This window comes from Myotis myotis, unplaced genomic scaffold (genome assembly GCF_014108235.1).
Source record: "Myotis myotis isolate mMyoMyo1 unplaced genomic scaffold, mMyoMyo1.p scaffold_m19_p_19, whole genome shotgun sequence".
NCBI classification, from domain to species: Eukaryota; Metazoa; Chordata; class Mammalia; order Chiroptera; family Vespertilionidae; genus Myotis; species Myotis myotis.
Window position 1 is genome coordinate 18,108,101 of NW_023416323.1, and position 22,320 is coordinate 18,130,420.

Genomic DNA, 22,320 nt, shown 5'->3' on the forward strand with positions numbered 1-22,320 from the left:
TTTTGAGATATAATTCACATACCAAAATATTCACCCTTTTGAAGTGTAGAATTAAGTGGGTGTTAATTGATGCAGAGTCGTGTAGCCATCACTGATGTCTAATTCCAACCCATCACCCCTAAGAAACCCTGCACCATCTGCAGCCACCTCCCCCCCCCAAGTCCCCGGTAACCACAAATCTGCTCTCTGTCCCCACGGATTTCTGTCTGGCCGCCTCATGCAATGGACTTGTGCACTATATGGCCTTTGTGTTTGGCTTCTTTGACTTAGCATAACGTTTTTGAACCTGTCCATTTCACAGGTGAGGCAACTGAGGCTTGGAACAGTCAGGGCTGCCTGTCCTGAAGGTACAGAGTTAGAGTCGGGACCAGTTTGGGGTTAAATTCCCTCATCCGTTTCCTTTCCACTTCACACTCCTCCTCGAGGGGCCAAAGGGGTGGGGACTGCTGTGCCTGACCCCATCGGCAGGGGTGGACCCTCTGCCCTCCTCCACTCTGGCTGCTGGTGGAGACTCTGACGCAGGGAGGGGGACACAGGACCCTGTGCCCATCCCCCCTCGCCCCGCCACAGCCTGTGTTCATTGGCCACGGTGTCCTCCTGGACAAGGACATGTGTCAGGGCAGAACTGCTTAAAGGAGCAGTTCTTCTCCCAGTGCTGGCAGTGAGAATAGATAGTCGCTTACTGGTTGTACCCTGCGTGCTTCCTAAAAGTGCCTCGTTGCTGGCCACATGGCTGGGGCTGTGCTGGGGCCACTCACAGAGTCACAGAGAACAAAGCAGGATGGGGTAAGGGCTGTGCCAGTGTATGAACTGGCTTTGGAGTTAGACTACTACGTTTTAAACATTTGTTATCTCAAGATTTGGGAGTTTACAAACCTAAGAATCAGTTTCTCCACCAGCAAAATGGAACAGGCTTATTGTATATGATGCACTGTGGGCTTACTGTGAGGATTAACCCTTTGTGGTCCAATTTTATTTTTGGAATTCAAACAGTCTGGTCCAAATTAATTGACGGGATTGAATATTGAACCGGTTTGCGGTGTCGAACTCCGCCTTGACGTTGGACCTGCTCCTAGCGCCTGGTCTGTCAAATCAGCCTCCACGTTGGACCGAAAAGGATTAAAGGTGATTCTGTATCTACAACAGCTAACAGGGAAGCCAAACAATAGTTTTATTTCCAGAAAAACCTACGTTGATATTGGCAAATAAACACTGAGCTTCCTGGCAGCCAAGGGAAAAGGGGAAACATGACACTAAGTTCACCCAGAAGCAGGAAAGCACATCAGGAAGGAAGTGGCCTGACATTAAATGCTACAAAGAGATGAGGTGATGCTGTTTAAGGGGCGACAAACATCACTACTGGGGACAATCGTTTCTCCTTCTGTGACAGGTGCAGATGTGACCCTCAGAGGATTAAGCCTCAAATCAACCATCATAATGCAAAGAAACGCACACTGGGATGTCACCTCTGATGTCGGACCCAGGAAAGGAAGGTACATGCTCTCCTGTGGACTGTCCTGCTCCAATACGAAGTGGTGCCCTCAAGTTTCCAACAGCCGCCAGGTGAAGGAAGGGCTGAAGGGGGCATCCTTGGGCTTCATGCATGGGCTCTGAGCCTAAGGGGCTGAGCTGCCTGCCTGCCCGCCCCTTTCCAGGCCTGTCCCCCTTCTTAGCTGGGCATCCTCCCGCAGTCCCCGGTGAGCAGCCCCCCTTCCCTTCTTCCTTCCGGAACCTCGGTTGAGGTCCTCTTCATTCTCCTCTGACACCTGCCTGGGATGGCCATGAGGGGAGCTGGGATTTGCCTGCAAAGCCCATGGCACAGAGTCTGGCCTGTCACAAGTTCCTGGTCAGTGGTCACAGCTGTGCTTGAGTGGAGAGACCTCCATGTCTCAAAACGAATGTGAACGTGGCCGAGGGGCGTTTTGTAGTCTAGGTGACTAGTTCTCTCGGAACGGCATGGGCTGCAGGGGCTCTGAGGCTCCTGGGAAGCACCCTCCCCCTGGCCCAGGTGCCACAGGTAACTGTGCAGGGATGCAGCCTGGGGTCCTGCTGGCCCCGAACGCCCGGACTGCCCACCTCCCACTCAGGATTGCCCCGTGCCCCCCGAGGAAGGTCAGGGGTTTGACCTGGACGTGGGGAAGGGTGCGGAGCGGCCACTGGATGCAGGTGGTAAACTTCTCTGTTTGGGCAGGTGAGTTGATTGGGATTTTTTCTGTTGAGATGAGATTCGTGTAACACAGAATTAACCACTTTAGTGTACCATGCAGTGGCATTTAGTACATTCACAATGTTGTGTAACCACCACCTGTGTCCAGTTCCAAACATTTGCACCATCCCAAAGCCACGTGCCCATTAGCAGTCACGCCTGCTTCCTCTTCCCCCAGCCCCTGCAACTGAGCGTCTGCTTCTATTGGTTTAAGTCTTCTAGACATTTTGTATGAACAGGGTCATACATCTGTGGTCATTGTGTCCGGTTCCTTTCACTTAGAATAATGTTTCCAAGGCTCATCTGTGTTGCAGCGTGTCAGAGCTTCCTTCCTCTTCGTGGCTGAGTAACATTCCATTGTGCGGATCGAGCACGTTCCGTTTCTCCTTCTGCAGTTGTAGGCATGCAGGTTGCTTCCACCTTTTGGTTGTTGGGAGCAGTGCTGCCAGGAACATTCATGCACATTTGCTTTAATGCGTCTTTTCAATTCCCTTGGGTACCGTCCATACAGACATACGCAGGAGTGGACCTGCTGGGTCATATGGTAATTGTCTTCGTTTGAGGAGCTGATTGGGATTTTAATGTTCTCATCTGGAGCTGCTTCTCCCCACATATCTGTGTTGTGTGGTGCAGGGTGAGGGTATATGGTTGGGGACAGACAGCTCTGGGTTTGGATATAAATGACCCACCTGCTGTGTGACCTCTGTGAGTGACTTGCCCTCTCTGTCTCCATTTCCTCACCTGCGGATCATAGGATGGCGTAGGCAGCGCTGAGGGAGTCACTGCCTCCCAAGTGCCTCACTCCGTAGTGTAAATTAAGTGGGAGCTCTCATACCTTTTAGGGTTGAAATTTGTTCTCTTCAGAGCCCGTTTCCACCCACTCGGAATCGAGGAGGCTCTAAGTTGCTTGTGGGCTGCAATCAGCAGAGATGCTACAATGTGGGGAGAGCTCGGGCGGGCGTGTGATGTGTGGAAGTGGAGCATGCCCAGCTGGCAGTGTTCCTCAGCTGCACCCCGAAGAGCCTCAGCCCCCTGTGAATAGTACTTTTTAAATAGCTGAGCTGATTGGAACAGTCCCAGCTTCTGGGTGAGGCGGGCTGGGGCAGCTGTTATGCCTGCCGATGCCGCCAGCAGGGCCCAGTGCAGTGGCCTTCTCACGAGCCAGGCAGTTCCTTATCGTCATTGGGGTCTTCTCCCCACTTCACAGATGAGGACGAGAGGCTGTGAGGGGCTGGTTGCCAGGAAAGTGGGCTCAGAGATGCACCGCTGGGACCCGAATTTGCGTTTCACTCTTCCCACAAGCCCGTGTTGTGCTTTGTGTTACTGCTATTGAGTGAGCCGTCGGCATCAAACCTTATGAGGAGGTGGCAGGGGCGTCAAGGTTCAGGCAGCCAGAGGAGGCAGTGTGGGCAGGGACCTCGCCCAGTGTGATGGCTTTAATCACAGCACGTTTCACAGGCTGGCTGCTCCAGGCTGGAGCAGGAGGCGGGAAGATGCACATCCGTGGTCCCGCCTCCCCAGGGCTCCCACTGGGCCCAACTCTCCGCTACCAGGTTAAGGCCTGTCTCCTTCCTCCTCCTCCTCCCCAGCCTCGGCTGCTCTTAGTGTCTGTTCCCCACCTACCTGCTCTCCATTCAGCCACCTCTGCGCCCTGAGATTGTGTATGACGTCTTTCCTGATAACCAGGACAGGGAACTAGAAGCAGGGATGTCACAAAGGTTCCAGAATAGGACTTAACTGTTATCTCACGTCCAGGGCCTTGGTCTCCTGTCTTGTTGGAAGAGCTGATGGAGAGGTGTGCCCGATTAACTGTGCCCTGAGGTCTGGCCTTTGTGCCCAGCTCCTGGGAGGTGACCTCTGGGACCTTGTGCCATCAGCACGACCTTCAGGGGGGCTGGACCCAATGAACTCCCATCACCGAGGCTCCATGAGCGTCCCTGGTTGGCAATACTCTGTAAAACGTCACCCGTTAGTGAGGGAGAAAGTCGCTTTCTATACCTGCCACTGGGAGGACCTAAGTGTGGGCTCTGCACCTGGTGTCTCCCGGACCTGTCCCTGGCGCTTCCCTTTGCTGCCAACATCTGTGACCGTGGTCTCATGGCTTCGATGAGTCCTAATGAACGGCTGACACTGGGGATGGTCTGAGGTCCCTGAACTTGGTGCCGGGCACAAACTTATTTGTCAAAATAGGGTTAGTGCCTCTATTTTGCAGATAAGAAAACGGAGGCTCAGGGTGACTTGGTCCAGGTTTCATGGCTAATGAGGGCCCCATGCACCCCAGTGGCTTCACTCCTCCAGCCGTTATCAACTAGAAAATAGGAAGTAGAAACACAACATGTGACGGTTCCCAACGGGAGTTTATTTTGTGCTTATCCCAGCGGCGGCTGTTTGCCTCGTATGGCACTGGCTACGTGGTCTCTACTGCCGTGTGCAGACTTGGCACAGGCCTAGGTTGGGCACTACAGGGTGCTGACTCCTACCAGGTAGAGGAATGTAGACCAGGAGTGGAAGAGATGGAGGGTGAGGGGTGGCCTGCGAGGAATGAGGCCAGAGGAGGCCGGTGCAGTGGGGGATGTGAGAATGCGGGGGGAGGGGGTTCGCCTTCACTTCGAACAGTGGGAAAATACATTCTTGATTGAAAGTATATGGAAAAGACCGCTCATATACCAAAGTTTCTAGAAAAGAGGGGGTGACCTTTATAAGAAGAGAGGGAAGGTGCCAGGCTCGTCCGCAGGGCGCTGGGGAGCAGGTCAGTCTCGGCCCACCGTGCACCAGGCAGCTAGTGAAGGGCAGGAGAGACACGTTAAGCAGGGAAGGTTGTTGGGAACCTGTAGCCCCTTCCCCGTGTCCCATGGGGACTGTAGTGAAGGGCAGGAGAGCAGCACCTGCAAACATATCCCTCCTTCCCCCGGGCCCACTCTGGGTGCTGGACGGGCTAGGCTGTGAATCACAGGCCTGTGGAGGGGATGTCAGTGGGGCTGTGAAGGTGGGTGGGGCCTGCCCTGGCCTGGGGGGGCTCATGCCGGGGCTCTGGGCCCACCTCCCCAGTGACCTCGGCCTCCGGTCTTGGCTGAGGCCCTGTCCTGTGGCCTCTCCCGTTGTTCCAAGGTTGTAGGGCCAACTTGTGTCTCTGCCCTGCCCTCCTCACCTCTCGGACCCTCTGCACACCTGGCACTGATGTTGCACACCCATTTGTGGACTACAATTCCTGGCAGCTAAGGGGGCAGAATAAAGGGTCATTGGAAGATTTGGGCCTTGCCCTTTCTTAACTCAGCCCTCGGTGCCTGGTGGAGGCTGCTGCTCCTGTGGGCACCCCCCCAGTGCCATCCCAGGCCTCCCCCCAGCTGCCCTCTACCTGGCACCGAGATCCTGGAGAGGGCCTCCGGCTGGCTCAGCGTGTCCACCTTGATGTGCCGGAACGCCTTGCACACGGAGCTCTGCAGGTGCCTGTAACCCACGGGGCAATGGTGAGCCCTTGAGGCTGGGGCTGAAGCACCTGATGTGGGCTTAGCCGTGGGGTTTAGCCTCATGTGAAGATAAGAAGGTGAGGCCCCAGGAAGGCAGATCTGTGGGGCCCTAGAGAGTGAGGGGCAGGTTTGGGGCAGAAGAGCCTGTTTCTCACCTCAGTGAGCATCGTTAATGAGTAGCCTTCGTGGGTTTTTATCCCTTGGGGCAGCAGTTTTCAAACAGGAGTGGCTGGCCTCAGATCCCAGGGCCAGGGACCTGCATTCAGGACCTAGCTGAGGGGGTCACACCCCACACTGAGAAGTGCTGCCTCCCACTGGCTCCAGGGCGCACGAAACCCATGAGGCCAGCGTTCTGGGTGGTGGGTGCTGCTGGAACTGGGCTCACCTTACCCTCCCCTCTGCACTGTCTGGGACAAGGAAAGGGGCTGGGGCTGGCGTTAGTGGACCTGCGTGCTTACCTCTTCCACTCCTCCTCTGTCTCCCAGAACTCATAGACCACGAAGGTGAAGCCGTCCGACAGCCTCCCAGCGGCGATGCTGCAAGGGGAGGGGCGAGGTTGGAGGCAGGATTAGCCTGGGCTGCCCTCAAAGAGCCTGGACAAGACACCCCCAGAGCCAGGCTACGGGGTACCCTGAGAGCCTGGCAGAAGCTGAGCACCCAGTCTGTCACCCACCAAGGCTGTGAGCCACAGTGCTGCTGCCTTTCTGACGGGAACAACCCAGAGCCTGCGGGCCAGCCCGTCCCTCCACCAGGGGAAGGCCTGGCCCCAGACAGTGGCCAATTCATGTTGTTGAATGAATTATAACGAAATATCATTTTAAAGGCTGAATATTCACTTTCTCCTGTCATGCTCTCCTTCATTTAATCCTTAACCCCGTGAGTCAGAACTGGCCAACTGCGGCTGGGGTCGGGGTCCTGCAGGCCCAGGTCACTCCCGCATTACCTCTGTGAGGGCAGCAGCCCACTCACCTTGATTTAAATAGGACTGGGGGTGCTTCCCAGAATGTGGCAGAGCTGGGGGCACCGAGGGCTGACCGCCACGATTACATCCGCGCTAGCACCGCCCCTCTGGCCTCCCGCCTGCCCCCAGCTGCTTCTCTTTTCCCACGCTCAGCAGAACAGAACCCCGCAGCCCAGGAGGAGAGCTGCCACGGTGGCGGCTGCTGTATAATTACAGGCAATCCCAGGTTCGCCACCAGGACAGACGCAGGGAGGGAAACAGGGCCGCTAATAGTATCATTAGTTCATTAGGCTCCAGCTAAAATTACAGGTGCCTGCGGGCTTGTAATTTGATGAGAGCACAGGGGGCCGGGGATGCATGCCGCCCACTGATCAGATGTAGCCATGGCCTTTTGCCAGATCCAGAAAGTGCCGCTTACGGGCCTGCCTTTGCGACAGATGAAGGTCATCAGAGCAGCTTGGTGCATCTAAGTCTGTAGCTGCAGCAGAATGAGGCATTGATTGGGTTTTGGGGGTGGGGTGGGGTGTCTCTGGATGGGCAGGAAAACACAGCAGGCTGGCATGGGGTACAGGAAGGACAGAGTGAAGCCCTACTGCGTGCTGCCTGTGTACAGAGGAGGGGCAGCCAGGCACCTCTCCGCTCCACCCCACCCAGCCCTGGGCCCTTTGACCCCTGCTGTGAGCACACCGCTACTGTGGCTTTCGGTGCCACCTGCATGCCCACCGCTCCCAGCCCGCCTCTCCCAGGATCTCCACACTCCTATGCGGCATCTCGAATTTAACGTGACTCCCCCACACCAGCACGCCTGACCTCCCTGACTCCTCTAGGTCATCACACGACACCAACCGCTATCGAGTTTCTGAAGCCAGACAATCTCAGGTTCCGCCTTGTCTCCTCTCCACTGTTCTCCACAACAGCTCCCCACTCTGACCATGTCGCACCAAGGCCGTGCCCCTCCCTGGGTGACCGCAGGGCCTCTCCCTGCCCCTGCTGCACACCAGAGACCAGCCCGTGTCTCACTCCTGCTGGCACATCTCCAATACGGTCCACTGTACTCCAGACGAGCAGCGCGGGAGTGGGTCCTGCCCGCCACCCCTGGCCCTCGCCTGTCACCTTGTCCAGACAGACCTGCTTGTTCTCAAACTCGGCACCCTCGCTGCCTCCCAGGCAGTGGCACCCGTGGTTCCGGCCCACACTGCCCTTCCTCAGACTCTGCTGGCCGAATGCTCCGGACGCAGGCCTCCGTGCACGCGCAGCCTCTCCCCTCCCCAAAGCCCCTTCTTTCTCTCGAGGGACCCTGCTTCCTGGCCTCCACGGCACCATCACCCTTCAGAACCGTCCCTCGTCCTCTGCCCTCTCCCGCCACCTGGACTGCATGTTCAGTAAGCAGCGCCTGATTCACGCTGCGCCCCAGCTGCCCCCAGCGAGAGGGTGAGGCGCGTGCTCAGGGGGCAGAAGGCAAACTGGACAGGGAGGGTCGGGCAGAGAATGGCACAGAGGCCACAGCTACTTCCCGGGCACAGATGGGTGGGCCTGGGACAGGAAAGGGCCAGCGACTTGTGCCAACAGCCCTCTGGGACCATCCCCAGTGAGGGAGAGGGCTGTCGTCTTTTGTGGCCCAATCTGACATGGCCACGGCCACGGCCACCTGGTTCAGCTCTGCCGAGAAGCAATGCCGGCCTCGGCAGCAGGGACCAGAGGGTGAGGCCCTGAGGGGCAGCCACATGGTAAGAGTAGCAGCTGACGTTGCACAGCTCCGACTGCTCACCAGGCACTGACCTAAGCCCTTCCCATTCCTCATTCCATTTACACCTCCAACAACCAAGGGCGTGCGTCCAGTCCGTGCTCCCACGCTACAGATGAGGAAGCTGAGGCCGGGAGATGCAGTCACTCGCCACGTTTGCACAGCGGGGAAGAGCCCCAACTAGGACTTGACCCGCTCTCCTAACCGCCCTGCGGGGCCTTCCCGGGGGTGTGGGAAGGTCCTGCCCTGCCCTCCACCCTGCCCTCAGCTTACTCACTGGAAGCAGCTCCTGGCCCCAGCGGTGCCCCGCAGGTACTGTCGCAGCGAGTCCAGGAACTCGCTGAGCTGCTCAGGACACACGGCCATCTCCTGCCGGACCAGCTGCAGATGCTGTGGGGTGCAGGGTGAGTGAGCTTCCTCGGGCTCCCCGACTGGCCTCTCCCCGCACGACCCCAGCCTCCCACACCTCCCTCCTGAGGACAGGACAACTGGGTCAAAATAAAACAAAACCCCATGCACACACGCCTTCCATTCCTACACATGAACACTGGCTGAAACAGAACAAGAATAATAAAGAGCCAAATGCAGGTAGCAGTCCCACAAATGCTGAAAAACAGGGTGTGAAGAGGCTCTACGGAGGGGCAGGGCTGCCAGCAAGGCTTCCAGGGCTGAGACAACAAATCAGTGACCAGCAACATTCATTTCCAATCACATCAGTGTTTTGGTGTCATTGTCCTGTTGATCATTTGGTTCCAGGCCAATCTTTTTTACCAAAGCCCTGGTATCTCCAAGAACACCCGTGGAAGGGGAGGGTGACCAAGTGCTGGGGCCACATCTCCCCACATGTGCTCCCTGAGGATGGGGTGGCAGGGCTATTGAGCCACCTGTATCCTGAGTCCTGGGTTCAGGCAGGGATGGGGCCACAGGAGGGGGAGGGAGGCCTCAGGGGAGGGGGTCCTCACCATGTTAGTGCCGTCTTCATCTGAGAGGCGCTGCTGCAGGTCAAACCAGAGGGTCTGAAACAACAAAGCATAGAGTGATGCTGGAGACAAAGGCCACCTCCATCAGGGAGGCCTCCAGGACCTCCACAGTCATACCAGAGTACCCAGGGCCACCGCAGAGCTCCAGCCCCTCCACACCAAGGTCCCAGGGGCTCGAGTCCCCAGGCTAGTGGGAGCTCCCAGGGGCCAGGCCTCACCAGACAGGGCTCACCCGCCCCTCCATGCACAGTGCTGGCTCAGAGGGGATCCAGGAAGCCAGGCTGGGAGGCCAACCACAGGAAGTGGTGGAGATCCCTTCTGGCCCTGGCATCTGGGGGCACTGGGAGCCACGGAGACCAAGCAGATCTACTGCAGAAGCCATGGAGACTCCATTTTTCGGGGGGGGGGGGGGTTGGGGGGGTCTTGGTGGGGGGAGAAAGCAATTGGAACTTAAGATTCCCGAATCCAAGATGCTGGAATTTTGCCATAATTGCTGGCAACAGCCCTGAGATTCCCCATCAACTTACAAATCGCCCCCAATCTCAACCCCTGATGCCCCATGAATCGAATGGTCTAAATGGGGTCTGTTTTCACTGGCCTCCCGCAGGCCCTGGGCTAAATGCTTTACAAACACACCTTATTTAACCTCCAGACTCCCTGTCCCACTGTACGCTCCAGGAGAGCAGGAACCCGTGCCTGCTGTTTACGGCCACAAGCTAGGACCCCGAGCAGGGCCAGGACGCTCAACATGCTCAGTGTCACTACTGAGCAGACAGGCCTGGGCTCCAGAGGCCACACAAGCTGGGTAGGTGCTGAGCCTGGATTTGAACTTGGGGCCTCTCTCCTCCTGACACAGAATCCGGGTTCTCCTCCCTTTAACGTGGGCGCCCCAATAAACCCACCTGTGTGCCTATCCCTAGCCACCTTCCCGGAGGACGGCCTGTGTCTCTGGTGCGATCCTACGCCGGTCTTTCCTGTCTCAGAGCACGCGCGCGCCCCTCGCTGGTTTTTAAGGGAACAGACTGGCCGAAGTGTTGGCCTGTGGCTGTGCAGGTACCACCTTGCAACCCTTCATCATTGAACAAGGGGCCCCGCACGCTCATTTTGCACAAGACCCTGCACATCACACCACTGGTCCCGGAGCGGGTGCTGACTTCCCGGGACCCGCGGGGTAACCCTGCCCAGTGGGCAGCCAAGCTGCGTCCGCCGGGGCTCATCTGCTTCCAGGCTTTACAGCCCTGGGAGGGGCTCCTGGAGGGCAGGGTTGTGGCTTTTCCCGGCCGGCAGAGCCACAGGAGGAGGGGAGGGGAGGGTGGGGGGGTTCAGTGGCGCCCACGGCTGCCCCACCCTCTCCCAGACTGTGCGCCCCGCTCCACCCTCCAGGCCCAGGCAGAACCCGGGTGGCTCAGTTGGTCCATAGAGGGCGGGGCCCGGAGGCGGCCCTGGATTGGCCCCTACTCGGGGCCTGGGCCAATCAGAGGCCGGCGAGCAGGGCCCGCCCCGTCTCCAGGACGCCCAGGTGCTCAGCGGTTACCAGCCTGGCCCTGCCTGTTGTTAAGGCGACCAGGGCGCTAAAAATAAACTTCAAAGAGCCTCCCTCTCGGGCGCCTGAGGGGTTGTTATGACAACCGGGCCACCGGGTCCACCGAACCGCTGGCTCCCACCCAGCACCCTGCTCTAGGAGGGGGGATCCCGCCCAGGCCTCAGCCCAGCAGGAAGGATTGCTGCCACCTCCCTCCAACTCCCCGCCTCCCACCTAGACCTCCCTCTGCCCCCACGGATACTTCAGAACCAACCCCCAGACCCATCAAAGTACTTTTTTTTTTTTTTTGCCCTTTTGCAAAAGATGTAAGAAATTCAGAAAAGTCAGAGAAATGTAAAATTGCTGCAACCCAGGGCTCTGAGATCATTGGTTTAGTAGAGAGATGGGTGTGGTGTGCACATCTCTATAGTATAGTTTTTAGCACCAGGACGACTAATCGTAATTGCTAGCATCGCTAATGTTAAGTGCCAGCTTCACGCAGGCTCTGTGCTAAGTCATTAAAGACATCATGATCTTTACTCCCCAGGACAACCCTGTGAGGGGCGCTAGTCTCACGTCCTTCTCTATTGTTAGAGGAGAAACCTGAGTCTCAGAGAGGGTAGGCCACTGGGCCCAGGTCGCAGGGCTGGTAAGTGGTGTGGCCGGGCTTCACACAGGGCAGTCTGACATCTGAGTCCGCAGGGAAACCTGAAGGCAACCTGTTTTCCTTCTTCCAAGAAACGGTCAGTGTTACGGGCTGCACTGCGCCTTCCCCAGATTGAAGGCCCGATCCCCAGCACCTCAGAATGTGACTACATGTGGAGGCAGGGTCACCACAGAGGCCTTTAAGTAAAAGTGGGGTCACAGGGGTGGACCCTAACCCAGGATGGCTGGTGTCCTTATGAGAGGAGGAGACTAGGACATCAAGGAACACAGAGGGGACACCGTGTGTCTTCTGAGGGGAAGACAGCTGTCTGCACGCCAAGGAGAGCGGCCCCAGCAGAAAGCAGCCCTGCCCACGCCCGATCTCAGCCTCGAGCCTCGAGCTGTGAGAGAATAACTGTTAAGCACAGCCTGTGTACGGTACACGATGGTGGCAGCCCGGGAAACAGGTGCAGCGCGTTGTACCTCCTGAGTCATGAGCTGGTCTCTGGACACACGGCTCTGTAGGGCCGAGTCACTTCCTATTATCTGTGGACGTGCCATATCGTCTTGGAAAGCTCGCACGCTGCTGGCCAGACGTTCATCTCTCCTGGGCCGTCACCATCCCTCAGGCCCTTACAGCTCCTCGAAGCTCTGTCCCCTCCACCCACGGTGCTGCTGACTGCTGTCTGCTCCTGCGATGCCCTCCTGTGCCCGCCCACCCTCACCGCTTCTCCTCCCCCCAGGCCCCTCTCCCTGAGCCTGCGCACTGGGCACAGCTCTGGGGTCTGTCCGTATCTCAGTCTGGTGATGCCTTTCCAAGGCTCCCTGACTTCTGTCCCACACTCTCAGCCTAACCCAACCCTCCCTGGGGTCTGGGGAATGGAGGGACGGAGGTGGGGGCCAGCGACCTTACCTTGCTCTCCAGCCGTCCTATTAGCTCTGCCAAACGGCTGATCTGGGCTTCCAGGCCCTCGTCCTTGGGGTCCGAGGTGACTGGGGAAGAGGAAGAGACACCAATGTTGGGCAGGGGCAGGCTGGGGAGGGGGCTCCCAGGACCCCATCCCATGCCCCCGGCGGGCCACCGCCTGCTCTCACCAGAAGGCACGCTCCTCTCTCGTTCTGTGGCCATGAGCTTGTGGCTGGGGCCGCAGGGGGCACTGGGGCTTCCATACCAGGTCTGCACCACGCCGGGGCCGGGCTTGCCGTGGTTCTGGCTGCAGTGCGAGTGGGAGAAACACACGGTAAGGGAGGCCGAAGGGCCCTGACCACTAACATAAGCACCCACCGTGGGCTGAAACGTGCAGCTCGCTCCATGGAGCCGTCCCCGTGAAGTGGGCCTCGTGTCTTTGTTGTAGGAGGAAATGAGTTGGCCAAGACCACGCAGCCCAAGGGACTGAGTCGAGATATGAACTCAGCCCCATTCTAGGCCTCAGCCCAGGCCCTGTTCCCAGGAGGTTCAGTTCCAGGCCCCTGCCCCCACCCAATGGCTCACAGCTCCCACCCCCTGCCTGCTTCACTAGGAGCCAATGTGGTGCCGTGTGTGTGTGTGTGTGTGTGTGTGTGTGTGTGTGTGTGTGTGTGTGTTGGCGGGCAGGGGGAGGGCTGGGTTTGTACTCTCTCTGAAAAGGGGAGCCTTACGACCTGGATGAGAGCAGGCATATGACAGAACAGGGAAATCTGCAATCCTGGCCTCGGCAGGTCCTAGAGAGGGGCCTGCCCGCCTGTCCCCACCCCCACCACGCACACACGTGCCCACACGTGCACAGCCCCGCAGGCCCTGACAGGCACACTCAGCTCATCAAGCTCTGTGCCTGGCACAACAGCAGGGACTCAACCAATGCTTAGCAAAGGTCGAACACCCGTGTGCGAAGAGATGCTGGGAAACTTGCCACAGGCACACAAATACACACTGGCACGTGTGTCCACACACAGCACACGCACACTCCCTGTGCACGGCCTCCACACGCCGTCCGGGCTCTTTGGCCTTGGGCTGCCTTGTGTTGTCAGGTCTTTGTGAACCTGCAAGCTCACAGGCCCCCTGCAGAGGGCAACCTCCCCCGCCATTCCCTCCACCCCCCTCCCTCCCCCGCCCCCTGCAGTCCCAGAAGCCCAGTCTCTGAGGTCCAATCCTGGCGGCTCTACAACCAGCAGCCAATTAAATGTGGCCCTCGGACCCTGACGGAGCAGCGGGAGTCCCTGGGGTAGCGGGGTTTGAACCAACAGCTTGTGCCGGGAACATGACACCCCCGGGGCAGAGAAACAGGGTGGCTCAAGGGGACTTGCGGCCCCGGGGAGCTGAAGTAGCTGAGATTTGGGGCAGCCGGAGGTGGGAGTGTGTGTGGAGCAGATGTGTCTCCCAATGAGACGTGTCACCCCCGCCACCGACATTCCAAAGTGAGGTCCCACTGTGGGGCAGACGAGATGGAGCTAGCGAAGTGCAGGAAACTGGCTACAAAATCGTGCAGCCATCTTCTCTGTTCTACAGCAGGATAGAAACGGCAAGTTCTTAACCAGGATAAGTGACAAAAAACGAAGGAAGCCTCAGTGTGTGGCCAACTTGGGACCCTCAGAATCACAAGAGCGATCACGAACGCAGAGCTCTGGGCTCACGCCCAGGGATCCCCACCCAGTGGGCCCGGCCGGGGCCCCCGGGGCCCTGCATTTCCCATTTCCCAGGGGATCTGGCTGCAGGTGTTCAGAGCAGACACATGTCAGGAACTGTATCATTGAGCAGCTTTGCGAGCACACCTGACTGGGACCAGCCCCCCACCAACCAACTGTAAGACACACTCCAACCCCACACAGCACCCCACACCCTGCCTCTACCGGGAAACCTGCGGCCGCACGGAAACTCAAGGGTCAGTGATGCTTGGACCAGCACCTGGCTCTTGCCCTTGTCTATCTGAATGCCTTTATGTCCCCTTTCTGCCAGGCACATCAGCTGTTCTGCAAAGAGGAGGCAAACAGAAGTCTCAACTCGGGACAGTAAATGCAAGGACTCATGGCCCAGAACTGTCACTGCCCCTTCTCTAGGCTAACCACCTCGTGTCCCCAGCAAAGAGGGGGACCCCAGAAGCTTGTTCATGGCTTCAAGGACATGCGATCGAGGCCTTAAATCACACTGCAGCAACACGTGAGACCATCGCGCCACTTCCCTTTTGATCCTCCTGAGAAAGGGGCTTGGTGCCACCCTGACCCCACGCGTGGACGGGTCCCAGCCTCTGACAAGGCGGGAGCCGGCCTCAGGGTCCCAGCTGACAGCAGGTGCCGCTGTCCAGTGACTCCGTCTATGGCACGTGATGCTTGTTTCCAATTATGGGAACCACATACAGTTTCCAAAATTTACCCCCACTTTTCAACAGTAAGTCAAGCAATAGAATAGTCTTGGGCAAAGAATAACGTGAGTGGTGTGGGGACGTGGTAGAATGGATGAGTCTGGGAAACAGCCGTAACTGTATGTGTTGTATGTATGTACTGCACGCACACCAGGCGTTCTTCAGCATATACGCCATTCGGCCCTCACAGCACTAAGGAGGAGGGTATATAACTGTCCCCATTTTACAGTCGTGGAATGGAGGCCCAGAGAGGTACAGCAGCTTGCCCAAGGTCACCCAGCTCTCAAGTACACGAATAGCCCTACCCCAAGCCACAGGTTGGCACGCGCACGGCATACCCCCGTGCGACCCTGCAAGGGCCCTGGACGCACCGGATCTGGCTGGTCTGTTCTTCAATGGCCTCCACCGCACTCTCCACGGAGCTCAGCAGCGACTGGATCTGACTGGCCGTCTCCTTCAGGAGGAAGCGGGTCACAAACTGGTCCACATTGCTTCCTCCCTCGTACACCTGTGGCGGGGAGAGCAGGGACAGCAAGGGCTAAGGGTGGGGAGGGAACTGGGGTGTGGGGTCTGGCATGAGGTGCAGGGGCACCTGGGGTCTGTGTGTTTGCCTTACAGTGGGGAGGGGGAAGCCCACTCCACTACTGCCTTCTGTATCTTGGAGGCCACAGAGCTCCTGGATCAAGGCAGGGGGTATGGACTCGGAGGCCAAGGTCTGAGCCCTGGCTTCACCGCTTACTCACTCTGTGACCTCCAGAGCCATACCAGCAGTCACTGTAGTAGCTATCTTACAAGGTCATGGTGAGGATTAAATGACAACATGGACTTAAGATGCTCAGCACAGTGCCTCAGCACGTAGCAAGTACTCAATAAACAGCAGCTGCTATTAAAGAAGATGGTGATATGATGGTGGTGGTGACCATAGTGACAGTGGTGATGGTGATGGTTGTGATAATGGTGGTGACAGTGGTGTGATATGATGGTGGTGGTGATGGTGACAGTGGTGAGGGTGATGGTTGTTATGACAATGGTGACAGGGTGGCTGTGGTGCTATGATGGTGGTGGTGATGGTTGTGATGACAATGGTGACAGTGGTGGCTGTGGTGCTATGATGGTGGTGGTGATGGTTGTGATGATAATGGTGGTGATGGTGATGGTAATGGTGATGGTGACAGTGGTGATGGTGATGGTTGTGATAACGGTGGTGGTGACAATGGTGACAGTGGTGGTTGTGGTGCTATGATGGTGGTGGTGATGGTGACAGTGGTGAGGATGATGGTTACAATGGTGACTGGTGCTATGATGGTGGTGGTGATGGTGACAGTGGTGATGGTGATGGTGGTGATAATGGTGGTGGTGATGATGGTGACAGTGGTGGTTGTGGTGATGGTGGTGGTGGTGGTGATGGTGATTAGTGGTGAGGGTGATGGTTGTGATGATAATGGTGGTGATGGTGGTGGTTATGGTGATGATGATGATGGTGAGGGTGATGGTGGTGGTGATGGTGATTAGCGGATTGTTCCTGATGTTGCCACTGACAGAGACAAAGCATTAGGGGAGAAGAACTCACAACCTCCTCTCCCCCTTCCTTCTCCAAGAAGGACTCTGCGGGCTCCTGGGCCTGCACACTGCTAAGCAGAGAAATGATAGATGAGAATCAAAAGGACCCAGAGACCTTAAACTGGCTCCCCAGAGAGGGTGCCCGAGCCCCAGTCTCAGAGGGAGGGCGAGCGGGGAGTCTGAGGAAGGGAGAAGCTGAGGGAGGGAGACAGGCCACAGGAGAGACATCGGGAAAAGGTGGGTGAGGACGGTTTTCTACGAGTTTTGCTCTGAAATGTGAGACAGGATTTCCCCTCCTGCTAAGAGGCTGCAGCAAAGACCTTTCTCAAGCTTTCTGGAACCAGTTGAGTTTCTTTTGCCTCAAAGGCTTTACAGTGGAAGGTTCAGCCGGGTCGCTCAAGGATGATAACAATCAAAGTGGCGCTGTGCTGGGAGACGCTGGTCCCCAAAGCCCGGTGCTCGCTCCCGCCGCCTCCGCAGGCCTGACCTTCCACAGCCACCTGCCCCGGGGAACCCTGGAACTCTGCCTGGCCTCCGCAAGGCAAGGGAGACCAGGAAGCAAATGAAACCATCCATCACTCTGACTTGGAATTAATTAGCAATAATTGCACAACGGGACACATGGCTACAGACAGACGGAGAAATGGAGGCAGGGAGCAGGGGGAGAGTGGGGTGCAGGGAGGCCGAAAGGAGGGGCACACAGGTGGGGAGGCGTGGGGGTGGACATCCTGGACCCGCCACCAGACCCGGCACGCTGGCGAGAGGCCCCAGCAGAGAATGAATTTGTGGCAGAAAGGAGGTGAGCTTCTGGTAGCCCAATGCATTGCAGTGATCGATTATCCTTCCTGGCAGGCAAGTGAACTCACAACCCAGTGATCAATGGGCTCTGGACAAGCGAACAAGAAGATCCGTGGTAGAAAGTGTGAACACAGAGGAAGGCTGCCGGGCGTCATCAAACAGAGAAATGAGTGAAAGCGAGTGGGTTAGAAGCGCCCGACCAGGGACTGAGGGCGTGTCTGGTCAGGGGTTAGCAAGTGTAACTGGGCAGTTCAATTCCAAAGACAAGTTGTTTTCAAAGGAGGAGAAATGCAGCTTTTACAGATTTCGCCTCCACAACTGATGTCTCAGCTGAGAGGCCGCGCCATGTTCCAGAGGAAAAGGATCAGGTGCAGGAACTCTGCACCACACGCACACAGATTCCTCATGCGCACAGTAGCAGGGAGATCACGCAGAAGTCTGCAGGCCGAGGGAACTGGCCGGATGAGCACCTTTTCTGCAAAGAACGCCCAGGAGTTTCTCCCAAAGCATCCAGGCTGAATCAGAGAGAGAATTCAGCAATAGGAACGTTGTGAGGCGATGGTGATCACCCAAGTGAAGCAATAAGTCACAGAAGTCAGGAGGTAAAAACAGTCATCACTCCTCATTAAATTTTAACTACACTGATTAAGTCAACAAAGAGTGTGAACGTTTGGAAAAACAACGGAAAATCTCAAAGATCTCCCTAATTCCCTAAAAGAGAACAGGAAGTATTGCTGTCAGCCAGGTTTAAAAACAGAAGCAGAGTCCTGGCTGGGTGGCTCGGTTGGAGCACTGTCCTGTGCGCCAAAAGGCTGCGGGTTCCATTCCGTGAGGCACACACCTAGCTGGGGGTTCCATTCCGGTGAGGCACACACCTAGCTGGGGGTTCCATTCCGGTGAGGCACACACCTAGCTGGGGGGTTCCATTCCCGGTGAGGCACACACCTAGCTGGGGGTTCCATTCCGGTGAGGCACACACCTAGCTGGGAGGTTCCATTCCCAGTGAGGCACACACCTCGCTGGGGGGTTCCATTCCCGGTGAGGCACACACCTAGCTGGGGGGTTCCATTCCCGGTGAGGCACACACCTAGCTGGGGGGTTCCATTCCCGGTGAGGCACACACCTAGCGGGGGGTTCCATTCCCAGTGAGGCATACACCTAGCTGGGGGGTTCCATTCCCAGTGAGGCACACACCTAGCTGGGGGGTTCCATTCCCGGTGAGGCACACACCTAGCTGGGGGTTCCATTCCCAGTGAGGCACACACCTAGCTGGGGGGTTCCATTCCCGGTCGGGGCCTGTACAGGAGGCTACTGATCAATGTTTCTCTCACATGCATCTCTCTCTCTCACTCTCTCTCTAAAGTTAATAAAAACATATCCTCAGGTGAGGATTAAAATTTTTTTTAAAGAATTACAAATGTGCCAAACCGGTTTGGCTCAATGGATAGAGCGTCGGCCTGCGGACTCAAGGGACCCGGGTTCGATTCCGGTTGGGGGCATGTGCCCTGGTTGCGGGCACATCCCCAGTGGGGGGCGTGCAGGAGGCAGCTGATCGATCTCTCTCATAGATGTTTCTAACTCTCTATCCCTCCCCCTTCTTCTCTGTAAAAAATCAATGAAATATATTAAAAAAAAATAAAAAGAATTACAAATGTTAAAAATGTGTGTTTTAGAAGTCACTAGTGAAATGAAAACTAGAACGTCCGCCTTTGAAATCATAATCAATGCTGGAAACAAAGCGGACCATCGGAGGGTAAAATGTCGGAGGAGGAGGCGTAAAAACGCGGGAGCACAGAGGATGCCGACAGCAGTCAGACCAGAGAGATCATAGTAACAGAGAAGCAGCAAATCCCCCCGTGGGGACTCAGCCCCAGATCTGATGAAAGGAGACGCAGCTGGGGCGCCTGCAAGCCACAGGATCCAGGAGAGAAGTCTGCGCTAAGGCTCTGCAAGCAAATTTGAGAGGAGCAGGGGAAGTTGCAACACCACTGTGCCGGCAGGATGTCAGTGAGAAGTACTCCACGGAAGGGTAGGGACAGAATGACAAAAGCACGACGCATAACAAGGACAGAGCACCAAACCTCTGAGCAGTGGGAGAGGATGTCGCTAAGCGCGGCCATGGGGATTCAGACGGTACCATCACTTCAGAAAGCCTTGTATCAGGAGCCTCACACTGCTCATCACTTTGACCCAGTAATTCTCCATTTTTGATCATCTATCCTTAAGAAATAATGCAAATACTTATGTCCCAATGTTATTCATAATATCAAAAACCTGGAAATCTAAGATGCCCAACAGAAGAGGAATAGTAACTAAATTTAAATAAGAATATTTAAATTGATGCTTCTGAACAGTTTTAAGGAAAAAAGGTTAAAAAAAAGCAGAAAATAAATTTTTATACCCAGAATAATATTAAATATATTGAAGAAATACACATGGAAAAAAGGCTCAAAGGTAATAAACTAAAATGTTAATAATAATTAGGGACAATGGGAATTAGAAGTGACTTGAAATTTTTCTTTATACTTTCCTCTACTTCCTAAAATGTGCCTGAATATGTACCATTTTTATAATTAAAATATTGTACCGAAGTTCTATAGGTATCAAGTAACATGGGCAAAAATATTAAACATATAAAGATAAATGACAAAACACAATATAGTGTGAAAAATTAGCTCATCTTTATCCAATAGGACAGATAAATTAGACAAAAATAAATAGGATGCAAAAGACAGTCAGGGAAAGTGTACAAGTCTTTAAAATGGGCTGAAAAGATTACTGGGCTCCTTGTCTATACACCCCCTGGCTTATCGGTATCTTCCCTTGTGTTGGAGCTACTTTTAAAACTTGAAGACAAAAAAAAAAGTGATGATGATGATGCCTAAGTTCTCCACAGAAATGCATTTCGTCTGCAGAACATTTTGGCCACGCCCCGAGGACACCGGCCGCTCTTACACTCGCTCACAGACTCCTGCAGAACTCCTGGGCGCCCACAGACATGGTGTGTGCTGTCTGGATTTCCCTTTAGGCGAGCTGTGACATCTCACCGGTTCTCACATTAGTGAATGAGTTAAATACGATCCTGGACACGTGTGTATTTTGTATTTGTCCCAGAAACACGATTTCACTTTTTTTGCAAAGTTGTCTTTTAACAGCATAAATTTCATAACAAGGATAGCTATTTTCAAACTGCACATTCTGAAAGTATGATCCACATCTTCTCAAGCATCCATAAGCTACTTATAAAAATAAATTAAATAATACGCCATGAAGACATCACCTGGCTGGGTGGCTCAGTAGGTTGGAGGGTCGTCGTACACCAGAGGGTTCCATTCCCAGTCAGGACACACACCGAGGCTGCGGGTTCGACCCCTGGTAGGGGCATCTAAACACCATGCCCTAGGTATACCGGTTAATAATGCGGATTTTTTTTCACTAGATGGAGTTACACATATGTTGATATATATACGATTTGATATGTATGCTATTTTGTTGTATTGACAACACGCTTCAAAACTTCATATGTCAGATTTTCTGAAGTGTTAACATCATAGATATTTTTACACTTAAAAATGTAGAATTCCATGCCAAAAAAAGAGCATTTGCGGGAAGTTTAATTCATTACTTTAATTTGAAGAAAAGTGCTGCTGAAAATTATCGTATACTTCGGGAAGCATATGGTGAACATGCTCCATCTCAAGATACTTGTGAACGCTGGTTTAAACGCTTTAAAAATGATGATTTCATTGTGAAAGACAAAGAACGTCCAGGTCAACCGAAAAAGTTTGAAGACCAACAATTACAAGCATTAGGATGAAGATGCATGTCAAACTCAAAAACAACTTGCAGAAAGATTAAACATTGCTCAGCAAACAATTTCCGGTCGTTTACAAGCAATGGGAAAGATTTTAAAGGAAGGAAAATGGGTGCCACATCAACTGAAAGACAAACGGAAAACCGAAAAGTCATCAGTAAAATGTTGCTTCAGCGGCACGAAAGGAAGTCTTTTTTGCATCGAATTGTGACTGGCGATGAAAAGTGGATTTATTTTGAGAATCCCAAATGCACAAAATCATGGGTTGATCCAGGTCAACCATCAACATCGACTGCAAGGCCAAATCGCTTTGAAAGAAGACAATGCTCTGCGTTTGGTGGGATCAGGAAGGTGTGGTGTACTATGAGCTTCTAAAACCATGTGAAACCGTTAATATTGATCACTACTGACAACAAATAATCAATTTGAACCACGCTTTGATTGTGAAACAACCAGAATGTTCCAGAAGAAACGGCAAAGTAATTTTGCTTCATGATAACGCACCATCACACACTTTAAAACAGTTCAAGACTCGTTAAAAGATCTTGCCTGGGAAGTATTAACCCACCCGCCGTGTTCACCAGACCTTGCTCCTTCAGATGACCACTTGTTCCGATCGATGGCACATGCATGTTGAGCAGCACTTCAAAACATACGAAGAAGTGGAAAACTGGGTCTCTGAATGGTTTGCCTCAAAACAAGAAAAGTTCTATTGGGACGATATCCACAAACTACCTGAAAGATGGGGAAATGTGTAGCCAGCGATGGACATTACTTTGAATAAAGCACTTTTGATATTTCTCTTGAAATTATCGTGTTTTCTTTGATTACAAAATCCGCCATTATTAACCGGTGCACCTAGTAATAAGTGAGGGTGCAGCCTGTTAGAGAATAACATTAAAATCTATGGTTGCACTGAAAATATCATTCAAGGGTAAATGTTTAAATTCAAACTTTAGTATAAGAAGTTTAAGCATTGTAGTTCACATGTAAAAAGAATAGCAACAACAAATCTAAGGAAAGGGGAGAAAGAAAAAAATGATGATAAAAGCGGAAAATACGGCAGAAAACATTGTGAAATTTAAATAAATGTGTCGGGCTGGTTATTAAAATGACTAATGAAAATGAGCAAAACTTGTCAAATGTAAGTTTTTAAAATGTAGCAAAATAGGACAAAAATGGAAACAAGAACTGAGCTATATCAGATGTTTTATTCAACTTAATCTGCATTAAGTGCCTGGTTTGTGTCAATGTTTTAGATTTTAAAAAATCCTAAGAACATACAATG

At 54.2% G+C, this 22,320-nt stretch overlaps 2 protein-coding genes across 6 annotated transcripts in view; one reads left to right on the top strand and one right to left on the bottom strand.

Annotated features, from left to right (window-relative positions):
- Positions 1–6,512, top strand: part of SLC38A8 (solute carrier family 38 member 8) — a 29,567-nt gene extending 23,055 nt beyond the window's left edge. The window contains exons 12-14 of the mRNA XM_036345494.1: positions 302–347; positions 994–1,493; positions 5,315–6,512. The gene's annotated coding sequence lies outside the window, so the exon portion shown is untranslated. The remainder of the gene's footprint in view (positions 1–301; positions 348–993; positions 1,494–5,314) is intronic.
- The window catches only part of NECAB2 (N-terminal EF-hand calcium binding protein 2), a 31,447-nt gene continuing 13,938 nt past the window's right edge, over positions 4,812–22,320 (bottom strand). Inside the window, exons 6-14 of one of the 5 annotated variants that reach the window (XM_036345490.1) lie at positions 15,232–15,368; positions 12,621–12,739; positions 12,439–12,518; positions 9,341–9,394; positions 8,656–8,768; positions 7,053–7,189; positions 6,132–6,209; positions 5,562–5,653; positions 4,849–4,985 (exon numbers count right to left, since the gene is read on the bottom strand). In XM_036345490.1, the coding sequence (XP_036201383.1) occupies positions 5,598–5,653; positions 6,132–6,209; positions 7,053–7,189; positions 8,656–8,768; positions 9,341–9,394; positions 12,439–12,518; positions 12,621–12,739; positions 15,232–15,368 (774 nt within the window). In that variant the 3' untranslated portion in view covers positions 4,849–4,985; positions 5,562–5,597. The other 4 variants (XM_036345491.1, XM_036345493.1, XM_036345492.1 and 1 more) reach the window with 4 other exon arrangements.